Below are 21,028 nucleotides of genomic sequence, written 5' to 3' on the forward strand. Positions count from 1 at the left end.
ATGAGAACATACAGCGCAATCGGCTTTTATTTTCCTCTCCTCTACTGACTGCCGCCTCTCAAAGCACAAGAGAAAGCAAATGTATGTCCAAGTGCTAAAAAGCTGCTATTTTGAAATGAAGGTCTTATTTCCTTTGCCTTTTAAAAACTTTCCACCAGTACAAATTGCTCGTTGTCAGCATGAACAGCTGTTGCCAAGTTTTACAGCTTTGAGTTCTCTGACCAAACTGCTATGCTGAAGGAATCATAGACCACAAAGTTATCGCAGTAGTTGGTGTATTTAATCTCTTTTTTTCTTCAATTCCAATTAAATGAAGCCTGGAGGATGGGGTGATGCCATGATGCAGCCCAATTTTTAGAAAACAAAAAAGCTGGAGAGTAAGCTGGCTAGAGAGAAATGCAGATTCTTGAGGAAACAAAGACTGCAACTGGCATAATGGTTATTGCAACACCGTACAGCACCAGCGATCTTTAAATGCTAATCTGCCAAAATTGTCTATTAGAATCAACCAAGTAACTGGCCATGATAATATAATAAAAATTATCAGGTCAATTTTTATCCTTATCCTCTCCCACATCCAATGTGTTACCAAATCCACTAGTAACTAACCAACTGCTGGGATGAACTGCTGAATGCTGGGATGGATGGGCATTAGTTAATCTACTTAGTGTTGAGTCAGCCAGTCACAAGTTGGCTGCCTCGTCTCATCACCAGTAAATATGTCAAAACACTCTAAAACAAAGGACAGATCATTTATGGAGTGAATACCAATACATCCATGTACCATGTCAACTCCAGTGGAGAGGCAGGGAAAATTGAATATTTATAACTTACATACTAACAAACTAAATTACTCAGAATGCTCTGTGATCTGTTCTTTTAATTTGTTGATTAAAGCACTGTTTCGAAATGCAGAGCACTCATGGATCACAGAGGAACTGAATGCTGCATATTTGCTCCTTATATGTCCTCAAATACAGCACTAATTAGACAACTTGAGAGAATGGTCAGTTATCTAATTCAATCATAAATCAAATCAACTTGCAACTTTACAGAACAGTAGTTAAACTATATATAAAGTACTGTATGCAGTGCTTGTCACCACACAACAGCAATGATGGGTACAATGTGATTGCACAGGAGATTTACCAGGACGTTGACTAGACTGGCTGACTTTAGTTATGGGAACAAACTCAATAGGCTGGGCTTATTTATTTTGCCCCAGAATGAAGGTAGCTGAGTAACATGGAGGAGCATGAAGTTATGACAGGCTGATATCAAAATTCAAAGTAAATTTATTATCAAAGTTCATATATGTCCTCACATATAACCCAAGATTCATTTGCTTGCAGGCATTTTCAGTAAATCGAAGAACCGTAATGGAATCAGTGAAAAACTGTACCCAACAGAATGGGCAGACAACCAACCTGCAAAAGACAACAGACTGTGCAAATACAGAAAGTAAAAATAATAATAATAATAATAATAATAATAATAATAAACAATAAATGTTGAGGACATGAGATAAAGAATCCTTGAAAGTGAGCCCACTGGTTGTGGGAACAGTTCAGTGATGGGCCAAATCAAGTTGAATGAAGTTATCCCCTCTTGTTCAGGAGTCTGATGATTAAAGGGCAATAACTGTTCCTGAAACTGGTGGTGTGAGTCCTGAGGCTCCTTTAAACTACTTCCTGATGGCAGTAGCAAGAAGAGAGTGGTGGTGGGGGAGTTCATGATGGATGCTGCTTTCCTGCAATATGCTCTATGTGGATGCACTCAATGGAAGGGAAGGCTCTACCCGGAATAAGGTAAGTAATGAGAATTATTTTCCACGTGGTAGGGATATCACAAACAAGCGAGCACAGGTTTAAGGTGAGAAGAAAGAGCTTTAACTGAGACCTGAGGGATTTTTTAATAAGCTGTCGAGTGGTTGGTATCTTGATCTCATGCTACAGTAAGTGGTGGAGTCAGATCATAAAATCACTAAATTCAAGAAAAATTTGGACAGGCACTTAAATAAGAGATAAGAGAATACACAACTAATATGGGAAATGGTATTAGCGTAGATAGGCAAAGAAAAAAATCAGCATATTGACATGGAGTGCCATGGGGCCCATTTCTGTGCTGTCACAACTATGACTACTTTGGGAATGGCTATACGTTTCTACAATTCCACATCAACTCAACATTACCAACCTGTGTTGTTTTTCCAGAGCCAGTCTCACCAACAAGCACAAAAGACTGGTGTTTAGTCAAGATGTCATTGAACCTTTCCTTGTAATCCCACACAGGCAATTGTAGTCTTTTTTTCAGGATCTCATAATAGCGTGGGGTGTGGGGTAAATTGGTAAATGGATTGATAGCCTGTTGATGAAGTGCCGGAGTTGTAATGAGAGGCATATTGCCTCCCGCGGTTAAAGCCGGATTAGACAAGTTCCTTGAATCCTTATCACGATCCCGATCCCGATCACGATCCCGATCTCTATCACGGTCACGATCCCGATCCCTTTCCCGATCCCTATCCCGATCGCGGTCCTTTGAGCGATCATAATCTTTGTCTCGGTCTCTGTCTCTATCTTTTCGTCTGTTGGAAATAAAAAATGTTTTATGTTTTACTACCAATATGAACTTACCAATATACTACTATGCTTAGTTTCATTTCAATTTTGCTTATTACATAGAGATTACATTTTTAGCCTATTGGCAAAGTATTATTTAACCTCAATTATTTAAACAGTCATGGATTCGCCAAGAAAAAAACCAATTGAATTAAACAGTGAAAAGCCTAATCCAACTTGATGGTTGGTGATTTAGTCTCATGCTGATTTAGATTACAGTGCAAGATTCTGGGATGAGCAAATGAATAATATTTTTAAAAAATCAATGCTGAAAATACTCAGGTCAAGCACCATCTGCGAAAGAAGAGTTAAAATGTTTTAATCTGCAAACATTCAATTTACATTAGCTCATCCCAATGCAAAGGAGGCCACACCAAAAACAGAAATACATTATATACAGAACACTCAACTGGACGTCGTATTTTTCAATTGGGAAATGTGTTTGCAGTCTGGAACAATGAAAAGGTAAAGGATAGGCATTGCATCAGGGAATGTACTGTCGGAAGGACACAGAGAAGAAACAGCCCAAGGGAATATCAAAGTGAGAGGAGCTGTGCTCTGCTGTGACATCACACTGTAAGTGATCATAATGACATTAATTTTTGTTCATTCCTCCCAGATCCCATTCGAAGTGGAAACCAGCAAGGTGGGTGTAAAGACAATGTGTACAGTGTAATTTTTCAGGTTAGGTGGGAAGGAAAAGAGCAGAAACACAAAATGTATAAAAAGCATAGTTAATTACTCTGCCAATCACAGCAGAAAGACAAGTAGAAAACAACAAAGGGAGAAGCAGTATTAAATTAGCATCATCAGAACAGATGTAAACGAAAGAGGATCTAGGAAAGTAGAATTATTTTCAGGAAATGGAGTACAAATGTAATCAAACTGGCGATGGAAATCTGAAACTAATAATGAAAAGTCCCAAGCTGGTGCTGATAAATTAAGAGAAGGTAAGGGTATTATCAGATGGGCTGTGTGAAGTTAGAAAAGGGTAGAAATTAGCAAAGCTGATGTTCCACATATCCATAGACTCACGGAGATTCCTAAAATAGCATCTTCCTGCAGTACTGTGTTCTTCGGAGAATAAAATCAGATAATGGAAATACTCAGCAGGTAGGCAATATCTATAGAGATGAAAAATGATAACGTCATTTTGAAATGTTAACTATTTCCCTCTCCACAGATACTGCCTGACCTAAATAGTTACAACGCTTTCCGCTTTCTGTTCAGATTTTCCATTTCAAATTTGGAAAATGTTAACACAACCAAAGTGCTATTGCTTAGTGCAGAGGTAGTTCAGCTACTGGAGGGCAGTTGTTACGAACACCAGTATGGATCTTACAAAAGCAGAGAGCCTCCAGATTGCCTTTGAGGTGAAGCAGGATTGGCTGCATCTGGGATAAATAATAACTAGGAAGCTAGTTGTTCAAATACAGGGCTATCTTTCAGGCCTATCGCCAATGTTAAGGGCGAACCTTAAGTGAATGGAATACTGCAACTATAAGAGATGAATGAAGTGAAAGAGTAGATTGCAACAGCTGTTCTTTTCTCTCATCATCATTCTCGTGCTAAACTAAATACAACTTCATATCTAAACCTTGCCAACCTTAAATATATTTATTTACTGAGATACAATGCAGAATAGACCCTACTGGCTCTTCAAGCCAGGGTGCCCAGCATTTCCCCTATTTAATCTTAGCCTAATCATGGGACAATTTAAAATGACCTATTATCCTACTAACTGAAACTTTTCTGGCCTGTGGAAGGAAAATGGAGCAACTGAAGGACACGGGGAACATGTACAAACTTCTTACCAGCATGGGGGGGGGGGGAGAGGGGGAAATCTGACCAAAGTCACCTGTATTGTGAAAAGTTGTGCTAACCACTATGTTACTGCATCAGTCCTCAGTGACCGAGCCTTCACAGGCCTCTTGGAGAGAGAATTCCAAATACTTACTACTCTCTGTTAGGTGAAACGCCTTTTTATCCCTGCCTTGAAATGAGGATTCCTTGTTTAAAGATAACAATCCAGTCCAGTGAAATAGCCAATTTAATTTTAATGAGAGCACCTCTCATTCCTCAAAACTTTAGACGTTAGAACAAGGCTATTTGATACCTTCCTCATACAGCACCCCACTGCACCAATCAATCTAGTGAACCTGTGCATAAAATTCTAGGTGCAATTTCAACAGGGTCCTTTTATAACTGCAGATAGTGGCGAGCAGAATAACAAAGGAAAATTCTGAAGGGAGAAGAGCAATTAGATATTTTTCTTTTAAATCTCATTCCCATTGGCTTTGATCACTGTTCATAACTCAGGGCTTCAAATAATCAATCTTTCTGTTTCAGTACCCACCTATCTGGCTCCTGAAAATAAAGGGTTGCATTTTTACATCCAGTTTTCTTGGGTCTCCATTCCTAAATAAACTGCAACATTAGAAGATGTAAACAGTCAGACTAGAAAGCAGTCAACTGACTGACAAAAACAGCAAGTCTATCAGTAATTGCTCTGAAAGCAGCTCATGGGCCACTGAGTATGTTCATAAGCGAAGTGCAATAGAAAACAAAAAGAAAACAGGAGAGGCCTTTGCACCTACTTGGCCAATCAATATATCACAGTTAATTTTCTGTCCCAATCATATTCATTTCTTCCCCATCATCCACCATTCCCCTTTGACATTCAGATAATTATCTATCTCCTTCTTAAAATACATTCAGCATCTTAGCATCCTCCATCTTCTCTAAATTTGTCACTTTCCTGAGAGGAAATTTCTTGGTACATTTCTTAGTTTGTCTTGTGGTGTTGCACACCACTCATGAGACTAACTCATGCCTGACACCACTGACCACTATCTCACTGATTAGTCTGATAAACTTTTATTGCATTCCTGCTATGGTAAGTATACCATTGGTTAAGCAAAGCAGGACTCCTCACAATACTGGTGCATAATTGCAACAAGACATCCTGTTCCAGTACTTGAAATCTCTTTGTCTTAACTGTGTGCTTTAAATTAGTGATGTACATCCCACTGTAGATTGACATTTCTCAAATCAATTTTTAGAAAATACTCTTTCTAATTTTCCTACCAAATGTATCCCTATTATTATTGCATGTCATGTTTTTGCTCATTTACTCAAAATCTTAAGTTAGCTTAAGACTTTTTACATCCTCTTTGCATCTCTCAATGCCAACCACTCAGAACTATATTTCATTCCCTCATCCAAATCTTTGAGATACATTTACTGTCAGGGTCCCAAGCACTATGGTATCCCTGAGTCGCCATGAAGAACATCAATTTATTCCTACTCTATTTAATTTCATTCCATTTAAATTGCATCTACTTTACTACCATCACCTTTCATGTTGTATTATACATTCATTCATGGGACTTCATCAAAATTAATTTATTTAAATCTACTCTGAACGCCTCTATTTTTACCAACACTTAATCCCTCACCACTTTCATTAGGTTTGATTCCCTAGCATTTCTGCAAAGCCATTTGTGTTCTCTCACATGAAGAGAGAACTAAAGTTCTGCTGAATTGCTTTGCTCACTATTATAAGTGCTGCAGTTTCTGACAAAAGACCTATAGTCTTCACTAATCATTTTACACATCTCTATAAGATTTCAAACAATGTACTTTTATACCTATCTCATACTCTATTTTTGCTCTCTTAATCAATCTAGGTCTATTTCTGCTGAGTTCTCAACTGTTCTAAATTCTCTTTCAATCTAATGTAGCCATGATCAGATTGCTTTTCCTCATTTCCTCAAACCTGAATTGCTTCACTTTCTACCTTAATGAAGAATTCTATTATAGTCAATCTTCACTAATGAACCCTGCGCGGCAAGATTATTAACTAACCTGCTTAGTACAGTCCCCAATCGAGGATAGCCTGGTCCCTAATTGGTTCTTTAGCATTCCGGATACATAATGCAATGAAAAGAAAGGATATTTCCATAATTTGTCACCAAAAGAGTGTATTAATAGAATATCCCCAAAGGATTGATTTTCTTCAGATAAAAGTATTTGGTTAACTCAATTCATATTGAAGCCCTCAAACCTGACACATAGGAAACAAGAAAACAAAGCAATAAATTAATGTCCTCCTAAATGCAATGATTAGGTTCCCACCTTTTAAATTAAAAGGTCATGGAATCAGGTCAACCCAGCTGTGCCTAAATGGTCACTTGATGGGACAAAGGATCTGTTTTCATGGTACATGATTCTATAATCAAGTGCAGCAGAAAAGTAACCAGAATGATAATACACCACTAGACCAATATTTGCAAAGGCCCTGCCGAGAGACTGACTGACAGAATTCCAGACCCCACCCACCCCATGCACATACATTTGGTTTTCACCAATTTTTGCACTTTTCTCCGTTTATAAAAGATAGGCATGCTCTGGAAATACAACAAAGATTTTATTTTGCTCTGACTGCGAAGATACTGTATAATAACCAGCTTAGATTAAAAAGTCAGGCATACACAAATTTTCAACTCTTTAATAGATCATCAGATGCAAAAAACCCATGTTGAGTAAATTAAACACTTTGTTAGTTCATAATAACCCTGCTAATTCAGTAAAGATTTCAAGGTGAGTACACAAAAATAACCTTATTTTGTTGGTACTGCTGTTTGTGCTTATTCTGGGATGGAACATAATATAATGTTCCCAACAATCATGAGTATTGATATTGTTACGAATGTGCCACAACTCTGAGGGGCCGAAGGGTACAAAGTCACCCCCCTCCTTTTTGAGAATCGCAAGATCGCTATTAAGTCGGGTCTGGGACCCAGGAAATGAGAGAGAACCCACAAGGTTTGGAATGTGTCCTGGCCTCAGCGAAACAAAGCCACTGATAATGGCCACTATCTCTTGGAGACAGAATTGTTTATTGAGTACTGTACTATTCATTGAAGCCCCTCAAGGGACGACCAGAGTGGGCTGGTTGAGGGATTGCATCATCCCAACCTGATTGACATCTGAGACCCCGTGAGTAAGGATAAAAGAGGGTCTGGGGAACAACCCCTTCAGACGCACCAGGAGAAACACTGGAAATCCAGTGACAGCGTCTTATAGCAAAAGCCAGTGGGGCCCGTGTGCACCTCCCTTGCCTGGATTGGCGGGCTCACCACTGAAGAACGGCTTAGCTAAAGGAGAGGCCACAAGTGAACGGCCACACCAACGAGACTCTGACGGATCGAAACCATAAAAGGAATCGGCAAGTTTTTCTCCAAATCGCTCTCTCTCTCCAACCCAAAGGCTGCAGCCTGCATGAACTGAGTGACTTTTATATTTCCATCAGACAATACATTATCCCCTAGACAATGATAGAGATTATTTCTTATTGGTTATTATTATACCTGCACTTTTAGATTTAGTATTGACAATGTATATTATCTGTATGTTTGCATTGATATTATTTTTTGTGTATTTTTACTAATAAATACTTAAATTCGTATCATCAGGCTTCAACGGACCTCTCTATCTTTGCTGGTAAGTGACCCAGTTACGGGGTTCGTAACAATATCGAGTCCGGTGATACTGTGATACACAATTACCTCCGTAATCTTGATTCCATCAATAGACTTAATTAACAACAAAAGACAAAAGGATATTAATTGTGACCATAGATGGGGGAAAAAGAAAATGTGGGGGGGGGGGGAGAATAGAAGCAAAGAGCTTTATTAAGAAGGAACCACATTGTGAAAAATTGGGAGGACATAAGTGATTAGTAGCTTTAATGTTTAACAATTCTTTTGGAGCACACATAGGTAAGTACTCCATTACAACCCAATGAGTTAAAATGGTGCAAGCTAAACTATAAGAGAAGGGTCATCTGAACACAGAACTGCGATGGTAACAGATAGAGCACCTTTGTACCCAAACCCCAAAGACAAGCACAACATTCTGGAGTCAGGCGAAAAAGTAAATGCTGCTCTGCCAACTCAGGAGAAAAAGGTTTTATAACCTTCTGGAGTATTTCCTAAAGTCGCAAGATCATCAAGAATAACATGAACAGCATTTCAATAATTCAGCAGACTTGCTTAAAGCAAGTTAGTTTACATGGTGGCTTACCTAAACTAACTTCACTAAATATCAATCTTAATACTGAGTAAATGAATCCTGATGACTCCAAGTTACAGCAATATATTTGATTGTGCAATTGCATTTCAGTATCTTTTATCGCTTGAGCACAACTGCAAGAACTCACTGAACATTGTTAGGTATTTCATATGTGGCTTCACATTAAGGTGTGGCAAACTAGAAATTTACCCGTACAGGTGGCCCCCATTTTTCGAATGTTTGCTTTATGACAGCTCGCTGTTACGAAAGACCTATATTAGTACCCGTTTTCACTAACCGAAGAGGACTTTCGCTTTTACGGGGGAAAAAAAGATGCCCGCTTTATAGTGTATGTGTGTTTACCCTGAGAAAGACTACCATGACCATGAAGCCTTGTGCGGGCAGTTTTCTATGCATGTGTGTACATGTCGATTTTTGGTTTTACTATATGTTCGTGTTATTTTAGGTTTTATGTGTTATTTGGTATAATTTGGTATGTTATTTTTTGGGTCTGCATTTCAGTATCTTTTATAAACTGTTCTGGGTAATGCTTGAACACAACTGCAAGAACTCACTGAACATTGTCACGCTCAAAAAATTTTCCCATATAAATTAACTGTAATTGCTTCTTCGCTTTACGACATTTCGGCTTACAAACAGTTTCATAGGAACACTCTACCTTCAGATAGCGGGGGAAACCTGTATTAATTTGAGGTTAGAGCAAAAGATGATACTTAAGTCATGAAGCATGTTCTGATGGCATATGACATAAAAATAGTACTATTAAATGCAAAATGTTAGCTCCAATTACTAAAAGTTCATTTGGTAGTCATCAGCAGTAAGGTAAACACCACTGGCTAAAGTGACAGAATCTAAACAAACTCGTTATTCCAACCCAACACCAGACTAAGTGTATTGCAGAAGAATGAAATGCTGAACAATAAAAAGCAACTTTATCCATAATGTACTATTCAACAAAAACTATTACGTATTCACAAAGGCTTTTATGTGATGTGAAATACTCTAAATGCATACTCTTTCATCCTGCAGATAGAACTAACAGAGAAAGATTTTAATTTTGTTTCTACCAAAGCAGTTATGGAAAAATAGATATTCACTCCATTCTCTATACCAGTTCATTGTCTTCACTCTTCCTGATCTGTTTATTGACATTTATTTAAATTGCTTGTGACATGAACTGCAATTAAATGTTTGGTTGAACTAAATACTCCATAACTTACCATACTACCAATCAATGAACTGACAATCTATAACTCAGTTGATCCTTTGTTAATCCAAGGGAATGTCATTACATCGCAATGGTTAAATCATAGATTGCACAACTGCATACTTAATGACATTCAGTTTTTGTTAAAAGGGATGTTTTGTGATTTTCCTCTGAACTATTTCTTCAGTCTCCCAGACAAAATTGTAATATCAAACTTATGTCAGTCACCTCAGAGGCCCTCCATTGGTCGGGGTCAATCATGAATGTTCCATCTCAGTTGTCTACGTGACACGTAAGCCAGAGCAGTGTGACATGAGGAGCAAGCTGTTGCCCACGTAGCGGTCTTCCTGCCCTCCCAAACAGCTGATTAATCAAAAGGAATGGCAGAGGTCAAACCGATAACAGTTTGGTACCATCAGCAGCACAGGAGTAGTCAGTCCGCGTTGAACTCAACATAGGACTGCCTTCCAGACTTCAATTAAGAGCAATTAATTCAGCTTAGATAAGAGCAATTAACTTTGATTCCATATACTTAAGGTATCTTCTGAATTAGATACTTTAAAACACATTCTTAAAAGTTGGCTCTGCCTTTGTAATAGTCAATGGACATCATAGACAGTTCATATATTGCCTCTTAAATCAGACTCCACACACAATTTAAATTGGTTTAAGGCAGCCAAATGAAGCTTATATAGGTAAGCAAATAACAAATCACACAACTGGATTTAGTGACAATAAAAATAACACCCTAAACTACTGGAGGGTTGGTATTCAGAAAACAGGTCACATCATGATTTTTCTGTATCAAACCACCTCATGTACACATGCATCAAGAAACAGGAGTTGAGAAACCAACTTGAGTTATTTATTCTTCATTTCCCACCACACACACAGCGCTAAATTCTGGGGTAGTAATTTGTAAATTCTCCAAGAGCAAACTTCCATAACCCAAATACTGTAATGGGGGGGGGGGGGGGGGGGGGGTGGTATCATATCGGAATAAAACCAAGTTAGTTCCAGTCGTGCTTCAGGAATCCAAGGATGTGAACATAAGCATGATGATTAGTGGTCCAACAACAATGAGAAGAGACTACAGTAGCAAGATGCCCCACAGATACATCCTCAATCACAAAGCACATTGTTGGCATAGCTTTATCATGGAATAACAGACATGGAAACATGTGATATTGGCTTAATTGTTCACACTTTATCCAAGTGAGGATGTTTTCACTATTTTAGGAAGATGGGACACCACAAGTTACTTCTGCAACAGCAATTAGCAGAATAAGTGGGGAATAAAGTTAATCTAGTCAGAGACACCGCTCTCCTATTCAGTGATACATCTCGGGAAGGGCATAAAATGATGCTAGCTCAATACATGCCTTGCCTTCAAATATACTCAAGGGAATAAAAACTGTCATGAAGTTCAAGAGAACGAAAATGCTGGAATCTGAAGCAACCAAGTCTGATGGAGAAATCAGTCGACTGATTAGCATCTGTAGTGAGATGGGGAAAGACACAGAAAGGAGGAATTCCAGGTGTCAGGGGACATGAAGCGTGTGAAGTTGTCATTGCTAGAGAAAAAGTTCTTAGGAAACTGAGGTCTGAAGGTAGACAAGCCATCTTTGCCAGATGATGTAATGATGTACACCCCCAAATTCTGAAAGAGGTGGCTGCAGAGTTTATGGAGGCTTTAGTAATGATCTTTAAAGAATCACTAGATTCTGGAATGGCTTTGAAACACCAGAAAATTGCAAGTATCCCTCCACTTTTTAAGAAGAGAGAGAGGCAAAAGAAAATAAACTATCAGCCAGTCAATCTAACTTCAGTGGTTGGGAAGATGTTAAAGTCAATGAAGAATGAGGGGTACTTGGAAGCATATGATAAAATAGGCAGTAGTCAGCAATGTTTCCTCAATGGAAAATCTTGCCTGACAAATCTGTCGGAATTCTGTGAAGAAATAACAAGGATAGACAAAGAAGAATTACTTGATGTGTACTTGGATTTTCAGAATGCCATACACGAGGTTGCTAAATGAGCTACAAGCCCATGGTATTACAGGAAAGATTCTAGCATAGATAAAGCAATGGGTGATTGGCAGGGGGCAGGGAGTAGAAACAAAGGAATTCTGACTGGCTACCAGTGACAAATAGGGGTCTGTGTTAAAACCAATTCTTTTTTACGTTATATGTCAATGATTTGGATAATGGAATTGATGGCTTTGTTGCAAAGTTTGCAGACGACATGGAGATAAATGGAGGGGCAGCAGGTACTTTTGAGGAAGTAGAGAGGCTACAGAAGAACTCAGACAAATTAGGAAAATGGGAAAAGAAATGGCTGATGGAATACAGTGCCTGGAAGAAGAAATGAAAGGAACGACTATTTCCTAAATGGAGAGAAAAGACTAAAAAAGGTGCAAAGTGACTTGGGAGTTCTTGGGCAGGATTCCCTAATGATTAACTTGCAGGTTGAGTCTGTGGTGAGGAAGGCAAATGTAATGCTGGCATTCATTTCAGGACTAGAATATAAAAGCAAGAATGTAATGTCGAAACTTTATAAAGCACTGATGAGATATCACTTAGGAGTACTGTGAGCACATTTGGCCCTCTAATCCTAGAAAGGATGTGTTGAAGCTGGAGAGAGGATTCAAAGGAGGTTCACGAAAATGATTCCAGAATCAAATGGCTTTGGGCCTACATTCACTAGAATTCAGAAGAATGAGGGGTGACCTCACTGAAGCCTATCGAATGGTGAAAGGACTTGATAAGAGTGGATGTGGAGAGGTTGTTTCCTATGGTGGAAGAGTCTAAGACAAGAGGACACAGTCTCAGAATAGAGGGGCATGTTTTTAGAATGGAGATGAGGAGGAAATTGGATCAGCCATGATGAAATGGCAGAGCAGACTTGATGGACCAAATGGTCTAATTCTGCTCTGAAATTTCATGGTCATGTGGAAATTATTCTGATCAAAACTTGAAACATTAACATTTATTTTCCCTCTACCCAATCGATGTTGCTCAACCTGCTGAATATAAGTTGCCAGAAAGATTAAATTGAAAATTTATGATTGGTTGGGGTCATATGTTACGGCAGCATTGTGGTTTTACAGTACCAACAACCCAGGTTCGTTTCCTACTGCTGTCTGTAAGGAGTTTGTACGTTCCACCCCTGATAACATAGGTTTCCTCTGGGTGCTCCAGTTTCCTCCCACAGTCTAAAGACATACCAGTTGGTAAGTTAATTGTCCAGTAATCAATCAGGCTTGTGTTAAATCTGGGGTTGCTCTGCAGCACAGCTCAAAGAGTCAATTCCATGCTGTTTCTCAACAAACAAACAAATAATGGAAATGCATACAGAAGGGGGAAGATGAAAAACTATCTTGCAAGCTCAAGGTGAAACACCTGTGTCAAAACTTTCTGCAACAAAGGTCAGGTCAAACTACCAAAATGATCAAACTGAATGATTGGAAATAAACACCTGTTGAGTCACTCAACAGCAATTAGTAAAATCATCCATCCTGAAATCGAAAGCAGCTGTTTTACAAAGGCAAGCAAAAGTGCACATTGTCCATAATATCCAGTCTATCAACCATGCAAGTGCAAAACCTAATGGAGTAAAGTTGACCAGTAAAATCACTGGCAGAAGGTTAAAATAAGCACTAATCAGATCTAAAGGAACCTGAAACAAGATTAAAAAATAAAGCAAAAGAATTAAGTTAAGCCAGAGCAAAATAAGCAAATTAGTAAAAAGTATGTCAAGAGAATAAATAATTCCTAAACTGCAATAAGGCCAAGAATTATTTTAGGATGTTTGAGGCTTGGGAGCAGCTTGAGGAAAACACATAAATATGGAAGATTAACTGAACAAAACAGCATTTAGTCCAGTAGTAAGCTAAGTTCTTTAATAGTTCCTACTTATTGCTGACCTATGCATTTATCCAATTTTGTACCCTCCAACCTTCTCATCCTATGAACATTTAACAGAGGAATGTTTGATTTACCTTTGCAGAACCAACATTAATTCAACCTAGATCAATGTTGGTGAATAACAAAATTTAACAATTTTCTAAGTCCAGCTCATTCGGTAGCAATTTTCTTAAACCAGTCATGAATTAATGCCAAGTTCAGTACACAATAGCAAAAGGACATTAGTCCAACTGAATGTGGCTTCATTCAAATTACGTACCAAGTGAACCATGCATAATTTACAAGTGCCAAAGCACAGAATTGTCTCATCATCCAAATTGTTCCTCTATTCCTTATAAAATGTTACTCTTGCCAATTACCACACTATAAAATGTGTGGCATTAGTCGTACAAAATAAAGATACAATCAAGTATTGCACCAACATGGTCAGATCTGGGTCACTCTGAACTGTTCAGAGGTGGTAACACTAAGATGTGTATGCATCCTATGACAGACTTGTTAAATCTGAATGTACGAAAACATTTTGCTCTTAGCAAAAAAGTCTGATTATTAACCCATTTTCAATCTCCTTGCGAGTCTTTCCTGGTTCCAAATAAGAAAAAGAAATTATTGTAGCTAGGAGGAATGTTCCTCAAATAAGTCTTTAAATCAGTCAGGGCAAGGACATATCTCTGAAGACCATTATTAAGGTTTACCAGAACAATTACTCAGTTAAGGTCACAGAAGAAAGTAAGCTAGACAAGTACCAGGGAGAAGAATCTGTACGTAAACACACAAGAGATTCTGCGTATGCATGAAATATAGCGTAACATACAAAATGCTGGAGGAACTCAGGTCAGGCAGCATCTACAGAAATGAATAAACGAGGAATGTTTTGGACCAAGGTCCTTTATAAATGTTTCTAGACATTATTACAACTTCAGAATTAGTATCAAGACCACACTGGAAAATTGACCTCAAAGCTCTATTGAAAAAAAACATTATTTTCTTCAAAATACACTTCAGCAGTCACACTAATTCTCAAAAATAAGCCACATCAGTGGTATGTGAGTTTTACACAATAATAGCCCGCAGGATTGTCAAAGGACAATCCTGTAAGCTACTGCTAATTGTCTAAAATATGATTCCGACATGGCGCAAAGAAGGCAGCTAATATGCCTGTATCAATCTCAACTGGTGGATAAAAAGGATTCATCCATCCTGCTGAATTTCTCTCTCTCTCTATTGCATTCAAGCTGGCCTCGAATGTCTTGTGAAGAAATCACAAGAACCCAGCCAATAGGTTACAACTCCCATGATGCCTTTTGGCTACAGAGTATTTACTTTTTTTTAATCTAGGGGCTTGCTTGAGTTTATACCCAAAGCTTGATGGTGACAACCGTTTTTGGCCTGAAGATCCATAGCTTTTGCAAAACTTGCTACGTTTTCTTTTAACAGGATGCAGGCTCAGTACCAGGGCTCTAAGCAAACTGTACCATCACAATAATTGTTGTCACTTCAACTTCTTGGTGAAACCACAAGGCCAATTTTCCCTGACACTTGACAGCACAATAACTTACTAGGAAAAAAAACGTACGGCTTCTGCACGTTTCCATATAACCTCAAAATCATTTCCACTTTTCCTGCTGATCATTCACGTTTGTTTGCAATCTTAGGGAATATTTGCAACCAAAATTTGCTTCCATCCATAAATGTTATTATTTCTAGTGCTTCTAATGAAAGTTTCACGTTATTAATATAAACTTGCCCACACCAGTGGCCTTAAACACTTGCCTTGTGCTGCCAACATTTAATGTTTGTTGCTTTGCAATGAGAATGCAGTTTAGTTTCATAGATGCAGGTGTCCCCCGTTTTTCAAACATTGGCTTTTCGACAACTCGCTGTTATGAAAGACCTACATTAGCACTTGTTTTCGCTAACCAAAGAGGATTTTCACCTTTACAAAAAAAAATGCCCACTTTATACGTGTGTTTACTCCGAGAAAGACTACAATGACCGTGAAACCATGTGCAGGTAGTTGTTTGCCCATGTGTGTATGTGCGTATGCATGTACATGTGTATGCACGTGCGTAGGTATGTGTGTACGTGCCAATTTTTTCTTCTCCAAATCGACTTTGGCTCGCTGTCTTCCCGAGTATGATAAGTGAAACTACACAGTATGTAAAATAATACACACAAAATGCTGGTGGAACACAGCAGGCCAGGCAGCACCTATAGGAAGAAGCGCTGTCGATGTTTCAGGCCGAGACCCTTCGTCAGGATTAACCTGCTGTGTTCCACCAGCATTTTGTATGGATTGTTGTTTGAATTTCCAGCATCTGCAGATTTCCTCGTGTTTGCAGTACGTACAATATTTCTACTTTATATAGGGTGTATATTTATCATATCATTCCTGCTTTTACTATATGTTCGTGTTATTTTAGGTTTTATGTGTTATTTGGTAGGTTATTTTTTGGGTTTGGGAACGCTCAAAAATTTTTCCCATATAAATTATTGGTGAATGCTTCTTCGCTTTACAACATTTCGGTTTACAAACGGTTTCATAGGAATGCTCTACCTTCGGATTGGGGGGAGGGGGGGGGGGGAACCTGTATTCACATATGTGTTCCAACCTTAGTCACGAGCAAAAAGCCATTTTCTGAAGACCAGTATGCAAAAAAAAACTTCTCACAACCTTATATCCTTCAATCACTTAAAGGAATTCAAAAAGCTTAGTCCATCATATGCATGACAGTTTGAAATCACCTTTCTGTACACTATCACATCATTGGGTAGGTTTTCCATTATCTTTTTATCTCTTATTCATGTTCATATACAAGGATACAATTCACTCTTCCATTTTACATTCTCCTTCCCAACATTATTTAAACTTTTTAAAACATTTTCTAAAATAACCTTTGCTTCCACAAGAAGAGGGAAAGAATGGGAATGCCCCATTTTCAGAAACATCACCATGGGGTTGTACATGGCTGAGCAATAGGATGACAAGGACAGGCTGTCAAAAAAAGAAACCAAAGACAACAATGAGGAAATAGATTTGTCTAAGACTGCAAAACACTGAAGTAGGCAGGTACAGATAACAGAGGTTTAGGGAACAAATAGTGTAACTGTGCCAAAGACAACATTCATGCAGGATGATTAACCTCATCACAAAACAGAATGCCACATGATTTTTAAGAAAACCTTTTAGTACTGTGCTGTAAGAGCATGCAGAAAGCTCAGACTTATGAGGAAGTAGCACATACAAAATTTTGGGATGTGACAAGTATGTTTGAGGTGCAGCAAATGCTCACAAAGATAGAAAATCAAATTTTAATTTCTTGAAGAGCTGGTAAGTGACAACAATTTGAAGATGGGAAACTTCACTAAATAGGGGAGATAAGAAGCAACAAAAGATTAGATGGATCTCACAAACAAGATGGGACTGGGAGAGGGCCTGAAGAAAGAGAGAACAGTGGAAATTCAGAGACATATGCAGAAGCACTCTTTCAACCCCACACCAGATATTTCATTATCACAATCTAAGCCAACTCCTGTCCAGTATTGGAAGGATTGCCTCAATGATGGTGCGCTTTTGGAGTGGTGATAATGTGGATTGTTAAAGCATCCTTACTGTAAAAATGTCACATCACACACTGTATCACAGCCACATATCAGGGAAGTAGGATGAGAGGTTTAAAGCCAATAAGGGTTACATGAATGTATCAATGGAATGAAAGGAAAAGTCAATAGGCCCAAAAAAAAGTGTTGAGTGAATGACACAAAGTTAGAATCAAGGAACAAGCAGCTCTTCAGGTAAGCTGAGAGCATGATGTCCAACCAGAAAAATAGTGGAATCACCAAGCTGAGATATAAAATATGTAACCAGGAGCTCCAAAAGATCTCAAAATCATTCAGAGTACATATCAGTTAATTAAAAATTGATGTTTTGAAATTTGAAGTCTACTAAAGTCATGCAAAAGAAAGCTTTATACAAAGCTATTATACAAAGCTTTTAATTTTATTTTGTCAAAAATAATTCATGGCAACAACTCTTAGTGTATAAGTTATGAGTAACATAAGCTGTAGCTGTACCAGGACAGGAAGAGAAGTAAATCATCGCCTTACTGCTGTTTGGGCTGTTGGCTAATCCTACATTGCACCAGTGGATCCATTGTGGGAATTTCAACAACTTCTGATAATAAGCAATAAATTCTATGTATCAAAACTGTTCTAGGTTTACAGCCATCATAATTAAATGTATTGAAGAAACTGGTTTGTGAAAGTTAAGTGGAACTTTAAAAGCTTCATTGCGTCATTAAATGATTTCAGCTTATTTACAGCATGGTTTTAAAAACATAATTTGAAATTAGTTTTATTCTGTGTGAATCTGTGCTTCTGTGTGTACCCAAAAGCAAATGACAAATATTAAATACGTATAAGTGACAGGGGTGTGATGGTGGGCAGGACGTCAGCAGCTGTCAATTTGTCCAACCAATAGCATTTACTACAATAGCCAGCCCCTATGATGCAGTGCCCCAAGCCCCAGTGCAGTGGTGCACAAGAGGACATGCAAAGACTCAAGGTCAACAAACTCACGGCAATGGAAGACCTGTACCGCAGCATTTGGTGGGCTGCCATCATTGCACAATTTCCATGTTCCATTTGCATGATGTCACATGGGGTGTAGCTGTGTGAAAACTGGGTCACCTGCCAGTTAAGAAATGTTGTCCCAGAGCTGGGGTTCCCAATCTTACTATTGCCATGGACTAATCCCTTTAAGGGGTCCGTGGACCCAAGGTTGGGGACCCCCCCCCCCCCCCCGCCCTGCAGGATCATTTCCAGAATACTAATTAACTTAATTTCATTACACAACATAAGGCCCAAGATAATCTGCTCCCTAGTTGGCTCCTTAATGTAATGTTCAAAAAGTTTGTTCCAAATAAATTAAATCAACTATAATCAAATTTTGCACTGTTGATTTGTTATAACCCATTAATAATTTTAACTATATTTGATATTTTTTTTAATTCCCCTCTCTAATCGCATTGGGTGATGTGGGAAACTAAGCAGGGAAAATGCATCCTGCCTGTTTTGATCATCTTCTATTGCCATCCATACAGTTTTACTTGCCGATGAATAGACAGTTTACCTCAAAGACTGCAAATTTAAAAAACTTACATAAAGCATAACAATTTCAAAAGCTTACTTAAGGATGCTAATGCAAATCCTTACTTCTCATGCTGTTCTGATCTAAACTTGAACAGTATGACTTTCAAAAGATTCCCCCCCCCACCCCCACCTATGGATGTAAAACACAATAAGCTAACTTCCAATAGTCTTAACAGGTAGTGGTACTGTGGCTTCTCTGGGAGCTTCATTCTTAAATATTCTTTAGGTCACTTTAAAAATATCATAAAAGCATGAAGTCAAGAGAAAGAAAATAATCAACTGAGGAGTGAAAAAGCAAGAGTGGACTGGAACATGGCTTAAACTTGTCCAGTGAGCAAGATGATTGGCTGAACAGAATGAGGACAAGGTGGGCAAATGGAAAAAGGGTTTAAAAAAACCATCAAAAGAAAAATGAGACTCAAAAATAATTACTCAGAATACAAGGAACAAAGCAGAGGAATGAGACATAAAACAGGACGTTTTAAAGAAAATGATTTTACCAATTTTGTTCACTTAAGCAGGATAAGTAGCTGACAAAGAAATGCAATTTCAGCACTGTAAAAGAGTCAGCTATGACAAAGAAACATGGTGAATGTCAAAATATGCCAAGCATGCATCAGCAAAGGTGAAGCATTGCATGCCTAAGGGATTACTTTACAGAACTAAATTTCTCAAGGACCTTGAGCCCTAATTACCCCATGAGGTAAGAGATCTAGAAGAGCACAGAATTATTTTCCAGATTTTTCATACCTAACAGAAACACACTGATTGACAAAAGGATTCAACACAGTAACTTTACAGCTTAAATTAATAAATGTCATTTACTACTCAGTTAAACATTTTATTCATTCAACAGGTAAGCTGTTATTGAAAAGTTAGAAGGATTTGTGCTTAGAGATAGTACTCGGGAATATTTTACTCTTTTATCCACTATTGATGCAAGTCTTCAGGACTGCATTTGAAAACCAAAATGTGCTTACAGCTTATAGCAGCAGTATTAGGCAGGGGATAGCACTGGAATACAAGTTTTGAACAAAGAAAAATCTCTTCATCTTAAGATTTAAAATAAAGAGTAAAGCACTCAAATCAGGATCATATGACCTAATTAAATCCAAGTACCTTTTCTTTCTTTCTTTTTAAATCCTTTTATTGATTTTAAACAAACATAAATGAAACATGAATACAGACAGTTTGAAAGTACATAATAGGTTAAGTATACATTCATGATGATAATCCATATATAATAACTTCCCAAACTCATAGTAATTGCGAAAAAGGGAGTAAATAAGAGAAAAAAAAATCCCCAAAAAAGAGAAAAAACCTAACCAACATGGTTATGTCTAATATACACAGTAGCGTCAACAACTCTGCACCTCCATCCAAATAATTAAGGATAATAGAAGCAGGGTTTAGGAAGTCAGTTTAACTGATATGAAAATGTTGGATAAATGGTCTCCAAATTTCTTCAAATTTAACTGAAGAATCAAAGACAACACTTCTAATTTTTTCTAAACTCAAACAAGAGATAGTTTGAGAAAACCACTGAAATATAGTTGGAGGATTAATTTCTTTCCAATTCAATAGGATAGATCTTCTAGTCATTAATGTAACAAATGCAATCATCTGCCGAGCTGAGGGGGGATAAACAACTATTATCCACCATTGGTAAACCGAAAATTGCAGTAATAGGATGCGGTTGCAATTTAATATTCAGAACTGTTGAAACAGTACCAAAAATATCTTTCCAATAATTTTGCAAGCAAGGGCAAGACCAAAACATGTGGGTCAATGAAGCTACTTCAGAATGACATCTGTCGCAGGTTGAATTAACATGAGAGTAAAATCGAGCAAGTTTATCCTTGGATATGTGATCCCTATGTACAACTTTAAATTGTGTTAGGGCATGTTTAGCACAAATAGAAGAGGCATTGACTAATTGTAAAATTTTCTCCCACTGCTCAGTGGGTATAAGACAATGAAGTTCTTTTTCCCCATTCCTTCTTAATTTTTTCTGATACTTCTGGCTGTAC

At 38.0% G+C, this 21,028-nt stretch overlaps 1 protein-coding gene across 3 annotated transcripts in view; it reads right to left on the reverse strand.

The window, feature by feature from the left end:
* dhx15 (DEAH (Asp-Glu-Ala-His) box helicase 15) overlaps nt 1–21,028 on the reverse strand; it is a 122,646-nt gene that overhangs the window by 92,102 nt on the left and 9,516 nt on the right. For all 3 annotated transcript variants that reach the window (XR_009515636.1, XM_059988963.1, XM_059988964.1), the window contains exon 2: nt 2,197–2,584. Coding sequence is in view for 2 of the 3 variants with exons in the window: in XM_059988963.1 (XP_059844946.1) it covers nt 2,197–2,584 (388 nt within the window). In the remaining variant the exon portion in view is untranslated. The remainder of the gene's footprint in view (nt 1–2,196; nt 2,585–21,028) is intronic.

This window comes from Hypanus sabinus, chromosome 14, assembly GCF_030144855.1.
Source record: "Hypanus sabinus isolate sHypSab1 chromosome 14, sHypSab1.hap1, whole genome shotgun sequence".
NCBI lineage: Eukaryota > Metazoa > Chordata > Chondrichthyes > Myliobatiformes > Dasyatidae > Hypanus > Hypanus sabinus.